The sequence below is a fragment of the Portunus trituberculatus genome, chromosome 31 (genome assembly GCF_017591435.1).
Source record: "Portunus trituberculatus isolate SZX2019 chromosome 31, ASM1759143v1, whole genome shotgun sequence".
Taxonomy (NCBI): Eukaryota; Metazoa; Arthropoda; class Malacostraca; order Decapoda; family Portunidae; genus Portunus; species Portunus trituberculatus.
In genome coordinates this window covers 12,183,778-12,196,154 of record NC_059285.1, presented here as the reverse complement: position 1 = coordinate 12,196,154, position 12,377 = coordinate 12,183,778, and the positions used below count along the sequence as shown (strand labels likewise).

Genomic DNA, 12,377 nt, shown 5'->3' with positions numbered 1-12,377 from the left:
CTCCGACGAGTTCCATACCCTTGGAGGAGGTAGATGTAAACCAATTCCGAATTTTGCAGAGTAGTGATCCCGACCTCGAGCAGCTGAGAAGCCGTGCTGTCCTTGACCTTGAGGAGGAGAAAGGGACGTGCATCTACGAGAGGGATGGGTTACTGTACAGGAGGTGGAGACCATCGCATGTTGGTGCGGATGGGGAGCCTGGGACTGTCATCAACTGGTAGTACCTGTAGCTTGTAGGCAGGATTTGATGAAGGTGGCTCATGACTCCCCACTTGCCGGTCATATGGGTGTGAGGAAAACTATCGCCAGGCTTAGATCAGAATTCTATTGGCCTACTATGGTGGCGGATGTTGCTCATTACGTCAAGGTGTGTCATATTTGTCAGGTTGTTGGTCAGCCGAATCGTAAACCCTCTAAGTCACCCTTGATACCCATTCCTGCAATAAGTTCCCCCTTCTCTAAGTTGATTGTAGATATTGTGGGGCCCCTTCCCCCTACTTCTACGGGATATAATTACCTTCTCACAATAATGGACGTTGCCACTAGATACCCTGAGGCTATCCCCTTGAGGAGCATGAATGCCAAGAGTGTTGTGTCCTCACTACTTATGTTCTTTACCAAGTTTGGGTTGCCTAAGGAGGTGCAAAGTGATCAGGGTAGTAATTTTATGTCCAAAACCTTTCAGCAAGCACTTAGTGAGTTGAGAGTACGTCACATACGGAGCAGCGCCTATCACCCAGAGTCCCAGGGCGCCTTGGAGCGGTATCATCAGACGCTGAAGTCGATGCTGAGGAAGTACTGCCTAGACCACAGCCGGGACTGGGACAAAGGTGTGCCCTTCGTGCTCTTCGCCACCAGGGAGGTGCCCCAGGAGAGTTTGGGTTTCTCTCCAAACCAGCTGGTGTTCGCACACCGAGTTAGGGAACCTCCTCCAGTACGTCGTGGACACGAAGACTCGACTCACGACACCCTCGACTTGGCCAGGAGAACCTCAGAGCGGCGCAAGGGAGGATGAATGAGTGGTATGACCGCAAGGCTGAGTGGCGGGAATTCAGTGTTGGAGATGAGGGTCCTTGTGTTGCTGCCCTTCCAAGGACACCCGTTGGCAGCCAAGTTCCAGGGTCCCTTACCTCATCGACAAGCGAGTTGGCGAGACGGACTACCTGGTGAGGACCCCCGACCGAAGGAAGACCCATCAACTGTGCCACGTGAATATGTTGAAGCCCTACTACCGGTCCTCTGACGCTCCAGCTACTGCTCTCCAGGTATCTGCTGCTGGTACAGTAACCGAGGAAGACCCCGTTGTTGTCCCTGATGGTGTGTTCGACATGGAGGAATACAGCTGGCTGAGTAATGACGACGCTCAGTCTTGTCTGCAGGAGAAGTTGTCCCATGTTCCTCCCTGCCCAGTTGGCTCAGCTGTTGCATCTGCTGAAGCGCCACCCGTCAGTGTTTGCCAATACGCCAGGGAGGACTACCTGGGCCTATCACGATGTGGATGTGGGCGACGCGGTACCCATCAAACAGTCTCCGTACCGGGTCAACCCTCGAAACCTTGACGTGCTGCGTAAGGAGCTGAAATATATGTTGGATCTGGGACTGATCGAGCCGTGCCAGAGCGATTGGAGTTCGCCAGTTACACTCCAACCCAACGTCCGACGGTTCCATCCGGTTCTGTATTGACTACCGGAAGCTGAACACTGTGACCAAGGTCGACTCCTACCCTTTGCCTCGTCTGGAGGACTGTATTGACCGAGTGGGAGCGGCTCATTATATAACAAAGATAGACCTGAAGCAGGGATTCTGGCAAGTTCCGCTGACTGACCGTGCCAAGGACGTGTCCTGTTTTGTTGTTGACGGTCAGACTTACAAGTGCCATGTGATGCCGTACGGTATGAAGAACGCTCCTAGTACCTTCCAGAGGTTGATGAATGGGGTCGTGAGTGGTTTGGACCATACCGTGGTGTACATCGACGACGTGGTAATCTTCACCGACACTTGTGAAAACCACTTGCTAGAACTGGACAAACAGCAGAAGCCCATCTAGTCGCCAACCTCAAGAAATGTGAGCTTGTGTCCGCCCAAGTACAGTATTTGGGGTATGTGGTGGGGCGCGGTGTGGTGCGCCCACCGGACTGTAAAGTGGCCACCATCCGAGATTTCCCGAGACCCGGTAACTGACGCGAACTTAGGCGATTCCTGGGATGTCTAGGCTATTATCGCCGCTTCCTGAAAAACTTCGCAACGGTGGTGTGCCCATTGACTGACCTTTTGAGGAAGGAGAAAAAGTTCGAGTGGAGTATTGAGTGCGAGGAAAGTTTTGTGAAATCAAAGGACATTTTGAGTTATTACCCCATTATGCTTGCTCCGAACTTTGACAAGCCGTTTGTGTTGGCCGTAGACGCCAGTAATGTGGGAGCTGGGGGTGTCCTCTTGCAGGAGGATGACCAGGGAGTGGAGCATCCTGTCTCTTATTGCAGTAAAAAGTTTAACGTAGCCCAACGGAACTACTCCGTAATTGAGAAGGAGCTCCTGGCCCTGATCATCGCCCTGCAGAACTTTTCCGTTTATGTGCCTGCTTTTGGTCCCCCTGTGAAAGTGTTTACTGACCATCACCCTCTGAAGTACTTGAATGGCTTGGGGACCAAGAATCAGAGGCTAACTCGCTGGAGCTTGTTCCTCCAATCCTACAATCTTGAAATAGTCCATGTGAGGGGCGTGGACAATGTCATCGCCGACTGCTTGTCCCGTGCTTGAGTCATGTACAGTACAGTAATCTATTTTTGCCTTGTCGGGCCTTAGCAGTCGCGCTACTGTAATTTTGTTTGTTTTTCCCTCCTGAACTTATCATTTTTATTTATTTTCCAATTTTGTAGTGGTAATATTTATTTTCTTTTGAAATTATAGCTTCACCCAAGAACGAGTTTTATTGCATAAAACACTTTCTTTGGTGGGGGCGTGTTATGTATAGGTTATTATTAATTGTAATAGGTTCATATTTTCTCGTGTTCACTATGCCAAGGTCGCGTGTGGTGCTTTGTCCTCGTATACCTTCGAGAAAAATCTACGTGCCTCTGCCTGTGTGAGGGGGGGAGGTGGGTTCCAACCCACCCTGCCTCACTCGTGGCAGCCGCTGATTGGCTAGATTCCCGCCACGAGTCTCCAGGCTCAGTGAGGCCCTCATTGTGTTTAGACGCTTATCAGATGGGACTTAGGCAGGACGTGCGGTCCGAGGGGAGCTGGCCTGGCATTCTCTATATTCGTATATTGTATCATTTTATCTTTGTGAAAGTGGCACTGTCGGGCTAAGTATTTTGTATCTTCGTATATTTATATATATATATATTATTATTGTAAAAGTCATCTCCAGCAAATATCAATACCGTATTATTAACAACGTAAGTTAGGCTCTCGTGAGGTCAGCTTCATCACCCACGAGTGATAGTGTTTCTAAGTAATTTCCATATTTCATTTATTATTGCGTGCATTTATATTCTTTTGGCCAGATTATTGTGTTTTCCCACCGAAGGTCTCAGGTTATCATATTTCTTTCGTTAATTCATATTATTCTTCGTCATATGTAATTTGTAATAGTGTATCCTAAAATCCCATCAATAATTATCAGTTCTCTATATTTTACGTGGTGTTTGGTTACTCCCAAGGTCATTCAATTCTTACAATATCATTCGAATCTGGAGTGTTGCTTTTCTAAACGTGGTGTTCCTCTTGATTTATCTTAATATTTAATAACGCAGTCAGATTCATTTATCCAATTTTTCCTTACCACTTATTTTACGCAGTCAGATCAGTTTATCAGTTTCATTGTATATCGGGAACCCACAGCCGGAAACGTAACAATATAAATATATATATATATATATATATATATATATATATATATATATATATATATATATAAATTATTATTTTTATCATTATTATTACTAATAGTGTGTGTGTGTGTGTGTGTGTGTGTGTGTGTGTGTGTGTGTGTGTGTGTGTGTGTGTGTGTGTGTGTGTGCGCGCTGCTCACTGCATTGTACACACTGGCTCAGGCGTTGCCAGGCTGCTCCACGCCGAACGGCCACTGTATGACACATACTTGCATTGCATTTTTCTGCATCCAGCGTTTATTTATCATGCTTATCACAAATGCATAGAGATAACATCATCATGCATGTTAGAATGAAAAAAACAAACAAACCTGTTAGATCAAGCTTATGAGTGGCGGTGGTCTCTGTAGCGGGGTCCACACTTGTGGTGGAGGTGACTGGTGAGCTGCGGTGTCTGGCAGAGATCCTGTCAAAGTTAGCACAAAACGTTCACTGACCACTAATGATGTAAGAGAGAGAGAGTGTTTGTTGGCATTGTAGGAAAGAAAACGACAAGTTTACTGTACTTGACGACAAACTAATCAAATCTGGCCGCGCCTTCATTAAGAAAATTCCATGTCCACTATTGTGGACACCCGCTTTAACACCCCACGTTCCGCTGACTCCCCCCCACTCCCTAGAGAGAGAGAGAGAGAGAGAGAGAGAGAGAGAGAGAGAAGGTAAATAAATGAGATCAATAATAGAATAAAGAAAGGTGAAGCAGAATGAATGACTATTTACAATGATGACACGCAGTGTGTGTGTGTGTGTGTGTGTGTGTGTGTGTGTGTGTAATATGAGTCTGCTTGTGTGTGCAGTATACAAACGTACGGGTGTGTGTGTGTGTGTGTGTGTGTGTGTGTGTGTGTGTGTGACTTGTCTGTGCCAAAAAGGAGCCACAACGCCCCGCCAAAATGATCCTCCAAATGCTGTGTGCGTGCGTAAGGCATGTGTATGTGTGTGTGTGTGTGTGTGTGTGTGTGTGTGTGTGTGTGTGTGTGTGTGTTACTGCGTGCGTGCGACAAGAAAAGCCCTGTCAAAAAGTCCCTCCAAAAAGACCACTAAAACAAACTCTAAACCCTGCCAGGAAGCCTCGTCAAAGCAAAAATCCCGCCCAAAAAAATCTAACTAAAACACCCCACCATGAACACCCATCACACAAACTCTGCACAAAACGTCCCGCCAAAATGCCCCTCCAAAAGTCCCGCCAAAAACACCAGCCAAAACAAACTACAAAAATCCCTGCCACGAAGCCTCATCAAACTCAAAATTCAGCCAAAAAAATGCAGCTAAATCTTCCCACCATGAAGACCTGCAAAAATGTCCTGCTAAAATGTCTCTGCCAAAGCCCCGCCAAGAAAAAGACCCACGAAGCCCCGCCAAATTGACCCTCCAACATGCTCCGTCAATAAAAATCGCGTAAAATTCCCGCCACAAAACTCCGCCAAAACGTCACGCCAAAAAGCCTTGCCAAAAAACCTCGCCAGGATCCCCAGTCAAAATACCCCGCCAAAAAGCCGATACAAAAAGTCGAGTCAAAAATCCCTGCCAAAAAGCCCCACCAAAAAGACCAGCAAAAATAAAATCCAAAAACCCCTGAAACGAAGCCTCATCAAAATAAAAATCGGGCCAAAAACTGCATCTTTGTGTGTGTGTGTGTGTGTGTGTGTGTGTGTGTGTTTGCATATATTTGTGTGTAATTCACCTCGGTCGCGTGCTGGTCACCCAGCCAGTCTTCCCCATTACGGAGCGAGCTCAGAGCTCATAGACCGATCTTCGGGTAGGACTGAGACCACAACACACCCACACACCGGGAAAACGAAGCCACAACTCCTCCAGTTACATCCCGTACCTATTTACTGCTAGGTGAACAGGGGCTACACATTAACCCCTTCAATACGGTGACGCCTACGTAGGCGTCATATTTCTTTTCTGAGCTTTCTTCAGTTCAGTTGTCCCGTATAATGTGTTGGATACCAACTACACACGCCGTATGCTGTCCTTCAAATCCTAGTGCTCCTCCCACCATCCTTGTCTCCACCAATCACTAAAGATAAGCTACATGCGTCCCGCCTTGTGTCTAAAATTCCCCAATGGCATAGACTCTCTCTCTCTCTCTCTCTCTCTCTCTCTCTCTTCCTCTCCTCACCCCTCCCTCCCCCTCTCCCTCTCGAAAGATAAGTTACATGCGTCCCGCCTTGTAACATTCGTAACACACACACACACACACACACACACACACACACACTCTCTCTCTGACGAGACAGCCAGACGTTACCCTACGGAACGAGCTCAGAGCTCATTATTTCCGATCATAGGATAGGTCTGAGACCAGGCACACACCACACACCGGGACAACAAGGTCACAACTCCTCGATTTACATCCCGTACCTACTCACTGCTAGGTGAACAGGGGCTACACGTGAAAGGAGACACACCCAAATATCTCCACCCGGGAATCGGCGGTCATCTTTAGTGATTGGTGGAGACAAGGATGGTGGGAGGAGCACTAGGATTTGAAGGACAGCATACGGCGTGTGTAGTTGGTATCCAACACATTATACGGGACAACTGAACTGAAGAAAGCTCAGAAAGAAATATGACGCCTACGTAGGCGTCACCGTATTGAAGGGGTTAATGTAGCCCCTGTTCACCCAGCAGTAAATAGGTACGGGATGTAACTGGAGGAGTTGTGACCTTTTTTCCCGGTGTGGAGTGTGTGCCTGGTCTCAGTCCTACCCTATGATCGGAAATAATGAGCTCTGACCTCGCTCCGTAGGGTAACGTCTGGCTGTCTCGTCAGTGACTGCACCAGATCAAACAGTGACCAGTGAATTACACACACACACACACACACACACACACACACACACACACACACACACACACACACACACACACACACACACACACACAGATGCAGTTTTTGACTTGATGAGGCTTCGTTTCAGGGGTTTTTGGATTTTATTTTTGCTGGTCTTTTTGGTGGGGCTTTTTGGCAGGGATTTTTGTATCGGCTTTTTGGCGGGGTATTTTGACTGGGGATCCTGGCGAGGTTTTTTGGCAAGGCTTTTTGGCGTGACGTTTTGGCGGAGTTTTGTGGCGGGAATTTTACGCGATTTTTATTGAGACACACCAAATATCTCCACCCGGCCTGGGAATCGTACCCCGGTCATCTGGCTTGTGAAGCCAGCGCCTAACCACTGAGCTAACGGGCCGTGTGTGTGTGTGAGTGTGTGTGTGTGTGTGTGTGTGTGTGTGTGTGTGTGTGTGTGTGTGTGTGTGTGTGTGTGTGTGTGTGGGTGTGTGTGTGTGAATGTGAAGTTTGTGTGCTCAGAGAATGATAGGTGTGTACATATGTCTGCGTGCGTGTGCGTGGGGGTATACGTACGCACGTGTGTGTGTGTTTTCGTGTGTGTTTCACGGTTTGATCTGCTGCAGTTTCTGACGAGACAGCCAGACGTAACCCTACGGAACGAGCTCAGAGCTCATTATTTCCGATCTTGGGATAGGCCTGAGACCAGGCACACACTACACACTGGGACAAGGTCACAACTCCTCGATTTACATCCCGTACCTACTCACTGCTAGGTGAACAGGGGCTACACGTGAAAGGAGACACACCCAAATATCTCCACCCGGCCGGGGAATCGTACCCCGGTCATCTGGCTTGTGAAGCCAGCGCTCTAACCACTGAGCTACCGGGCCGTGTGTGTGTGTGTGTGTGTGTGTGTGTGTGTGTGTGTGTGTGTGTGTGTGTGTGTGTGTGTGTGTGTGTGTGTGTGTGTGTGATGTGTGTGTGTACATATGTCTGCGTGTGCGTGGGGGTATACGTACGCACGTGTGTGTGTGTTTTCGTGTGTGTGTTTCACGGTTTGATCTGCTGCAGTTTCTGACGAGACAGCCAGACGTAACCCTACGGAACGAGCTCAGAGCTCATTATTTCCGATCTTGGGATAGGCCTGAGACCAGGCACACACTACACACTGGGACAAGGTCACAACTCCTCGATTTACATCCCGTACCTACTCACTGCTAGGTGAACAGGGGCTACACGTGAAAGGAGACACCCAAATATCTCCACCACGGCCTTGGTATACAGGCCTGAGGGATCATATGTGACGTCAGCACAACTAGGCCATCGCCGCGCCGCTCTGCTCATCTCTTTTCCCAGAAATGTTCTATCATTTCTGTTTTTATCGAAGATCTTTTCTTTTGTCTTACAATATAAACGTATGATGATGATATTTTGCATTATTTTACCTGAACCATATATTTTACTTAGATTTTTTTATTAATTTCAAAATTTTTAGTAGTCAGCTAAATAATAGCATAAACCCTATACACCAACACCTGTGCTGATAACACACTGACACACACACACACACACACACACACACACACACACACACACACACATATATATATATATATATATATATATATATATATATATATATATATATATATATATATATATATATATATATATATATATATATATATATATATAATACACATCCTTTAGACCAGCAAGTTAAACACACCCTTTAGACCAGCAAGCTAAAACATCCCCTTTAGACCAGCAAGATAAACATCCCTTTAGACCAGCAAGATAAACATCCCTTTAGACCAGCAAGATAAACATACCCTTTAGACCAGCAAGATAAACATACCCTTTAGACCAGCAAGATAAAACATACCCTTTAGACCAGCAAGATAAACATCCCTTTAGACCAGCAAGATAAACATACCCTTTAGACCAGCAAGATAAACATACCCTTTAGACCAGCAAGATAAACATCCCTTTAGACCAGCAAGATAAACATCCCCTTTAGACCAGCAAGATAAACATCCCCTTTAGACCAGCAAGATAAACATCCCCTTTAGACCAGCAAGATAAACATACCCTTTAGACCAGCAAGATAAACATACCCTTTAGACCAGCAAGATAAACATCCCTTTAGACCAGCAAGATAAACATACCCTTTAGACCAGCAAGATAAACATACCCTTTAGACCAGCAAGATAAACATACCCTTTAGACCAGCAAGATAAACATACCCTTTAGACCAGCAAGATAAACATACCCTTTAGACCAGCAAGATAAACATACCCTTTAGACCAGCAAGATAAACATACCCTTTAGACCAGCAAGATAAACATACCCTTTAGACCAGCAAGATAAACATACCCTTTAGACCAGCAAGATAAACATCCCTTTAGACCAGCAAGATAAACATACCCTTTAGACCAGCAAGATAAACATACCCTTTAGACCAGCAAGATAAACATACCCTTTAGACCAGCAAGATAAACATACCCTTTAGACCAGCAAGATAAACATACCCTTTAGACCAGCAAGATAAACATACCCTTTAGACCAGCAAGATAAACATACCCTTTAGACCAGCAAGATAAACATCCCCTTTAGACCAGCAAGCTAAACATACCCTTTAGACCAGCAAGATAAACATACCCTTTAGACCAGCAAGATAAACATACCCTTTAGACCAGCAAGATAAACATCCCTTTAGACCAGCAAGCTAAACATCCCTTTAGACCAGCAAGATAAACATCCCTTTAGACCAGCAAGATAAACATCCCTTTAGACCAGCAAGATAAACATCACCTTTAGACCAGCAGGATAAACATACCCTTTAGACCAGCAAGATAAACATACCCTTTAGACCAGCAAGATAAACATACCCTTTAGACCAGCAAGATAAACATCCCTTTAGACCAGCAAGATAAACATACCCTTTAGACCAGCAAGATAAACATACCCTTTAGACCAGCAAGATAAACATACCCTTTAGACCAGCAAGATAAACATACCCTTTAGACCAGCAAGATAAACATACCCTTTAGACCAGCAAGATAAACATACCCTTTAGACCAGCAAGATAAACATACCCTTTAGACCAGCAAGATAAACATACCCTTTAGACCAGCAAGATAAACATACCCTTTAGACCAGCAAGATAAACATACCCTTTAGACCAGCAAGATAAACATACCCTTTAGACCAGCAAGATAAACATACCCTTTAGACCAGCAAGATAAACATACCCTTTAGACCAGCAAGATAAACATCCCTTTAGACCAGCAAGATAAACATACCCTTTAGACCAGCAAGATAAACATACCCTTTAGACCAGCAAGATAAACATACCCTTTAGACCAGCAAGATAAACATACCCTTTAGACCAGCAAGATAAACATACCCTTTAGACCAGCAAGATAACATACCCTTTAGACCAGCAAGATAAACATACCCTTTAGACCAGCAAGATAAACATACCCTTTAGACCAGCAAGATAAACATACCCTTTAGACCAGCAAGATAAACATATCCTTTAGACCAGCAAGATAAACATACCCTTTAGACCAGCAAGATAAACATACCCTTTAGACCAGCAAGATAAACATACCCTTTAGACCAGCAAGCTAAAAACAACCCCTTCAGACCAACAAGCTGAAAACACTCCTTTAGACCAACAAGCTAAAACACCCCTTTAGACCAGCAAGCTAAAAACACCCCTTTAAACCAACAAGCTAAAAACACCCTCTTTAGACCCCTTTAGATGGGTTAGGTTAAGATAGGTTAGGGCAGGCTAGGGTTAGGTTATTGCCCACCTTTCTCTGTTTATCTTACCAATAATTAATTTGCATAAAAGCTGTTCTTGATTTCAAAACATTTATTTTGATCAATACATTTGTTTCATTACCTACCCTAACCTACCCTAACCTACCCTTACCTATCCTAACCTAGCCTAAGGTAGTACTCCAGTAGCCAAGGTTCCTTATGTTCACCTACACTAAATATATGATAAACTGATATCATCACATCATTATACAGGGTGCAACACGAGTTTCTGCGAATACTTCTAGGAGGCGAAAGAACAAGTTATTCTAAGTAAAAAATGTTCTATACTCATATGACTTTTGAGGCTTTGTTTAGTCGTGGGTGAAATCTAAGTGTGGCTGGTACGGGCGATTGTTTTATTTGGTAGAAACACCATGTCCACCTTACTGTAAGTGTGTGGTACTTTGAACAGAGATTTTTTGTCTGTCAAAATCATGCAGTACCATCGAGATTTATTTACCGTCAATCTTGGTGTGAAATTCCGAACAGCTGATCTGCTGCTAGCCTCCCTCAGGCAGGCAAGGTGTCCCCGTATAGCCTATTACTTTATTTGTCAGTAATTACAGACATTCTAACACGGTGTCAGATTTATCTGTAAATTACCTCTCAGTCAATACTACTCGTCTCATTGCAGAATATTGCTGTACCCCAAAACTTGTAGAAATGATAGCCAGTTATGCAGTTTGTTCGATGGTGAAAAGTAGTGGGTTATTCAATCATTTCTGCAAATACTGAAGGTCACATCCATCAGGCCTGTAGGAGAAGGCCGTGGCCTGGCAGGCTGTGTGTATGTGCGAAGTGTGCACACTCTCCTCGCGAAGGTGTCCACACTCTTGTCGATGGTGGTTGGAGGTTGTTTGGCTTTAAGCAGGGGTCGTGAGTGAGTGGCTGTGTGAAGCACAATAACAAGATGCGCACCTCACTTTGAAATAATGTATAAGCACTTTATAGCATTATAATTGGCGCCTGCTTTAACAAGAAACACAAGAGGGCATGGCGAGGTGGACTGCTGGAAGATAATTACACTGAACTCTGCTTTATGTAGTGCATCAATCACCACCACAAGATGGAGACACTCTTTGTAACAGTTACACGCCGCCACCTGACGGTGGACCAACCTTCGTGTGTGTGTGTGTGTGTGTGTGTGTGTGGACAAGGAGCGTGGGATCGTCCAGTTGCATGTTCAGTGTTGTCGTGGACGGGCATGATTATTTTTTGCAATTTTGACCCCAATTGCAGACAAACACAAAATCAGTTGTGTGTATCCTTGTCACGTTTTGATACAGTTCCGTCACATGCTGGAATTTCAAGTCAGTCAACACAGTATTGTTTCATTACACATACATAGAGTGTAGACACCCACCAACTCCGTCATTCATTTTTCCTTTTATTGATTTGATGTTCATGAATAAAACTAAACGTGGCCACAGACAACTGCACATTTGCACTCATGGTATTTATATGCTTGTGTGAAGATAGATGGATAAGCGGGTAATTTGATGGGTTGATAGATATGTAAATAGACAGTTGGGCAAACAAATAGATAGATGGATAGGCAGGCAGATAGATAAGTCAATAAATTCGTAAATAATTAACAATATAGATGTGCATGTAGATAGAAAAAAGTCTATATTCCTCTACTTAGTGTCCTGTCACCCTGGTTTATTGTCAGAAATACTCGTATATCAGGCGGTAGAAATGGTGAATGAAAAAATAGTACAGTCTGCCTTTTAAGCACCTTGTTTATTGCCTCGCGGAGTTGCCACACTCGCTGTACAACAAGATACAATTTAATATTTCCTGCTTTGACAAATAACAAAAGCTGGACACGATAACGAAGAGGAAGATGTCACAAT

General features: G+C 44.8%; 1 protein-coding gene across 1 annotated transcript; it reads left to right on the top strand.

The window, feature by feature from the left end:
* Nucleotides 1-1,011: 1,011 nt before the first annotated feature.
* On the top strand, nt 1,012-2,047 carry LOC123511048. Its single transcript, XM_045266663.1, has 3 exons — nt 1,012-1,056; nt 1,110-1,500; nt 1,620-2,047. Exons 1-3 carry the CDS (start codon nt 1,012-1,014, stop codon nt 2,045-2,047), a joined length of 864 nt encoding a protein of 287 aa, XP_045122598.1.
* Nucleotides 2,048-12,377: the final 10,330 nt, after the last annotated feature.

Bases quoted from the DNA above. Each gene is read 5' to 3' on its own strand.
- LOC123511048 (XM_045266663.1), top strand. From the start codon at position 1,012: ATGAATGAGTGGTATGACCGCAAGGCTGAGTGGCGGGAATTCAGT. The intron at 1,057-1,109 runs GTTGGAGATGAG...ACCCGTTGGCAG, and splicing joins CTGAGTGGCGGGAATTCAGT to CCAAGTTCCAGGGTCCCTTA. The intron at 1,501-1,619 runs GTGGGCGACGCG...GCCGTGCCAGAG, and splicing joins GGGCCTATCACGATGTGGAT to CGATTGGAGTTCGCCAGTTA.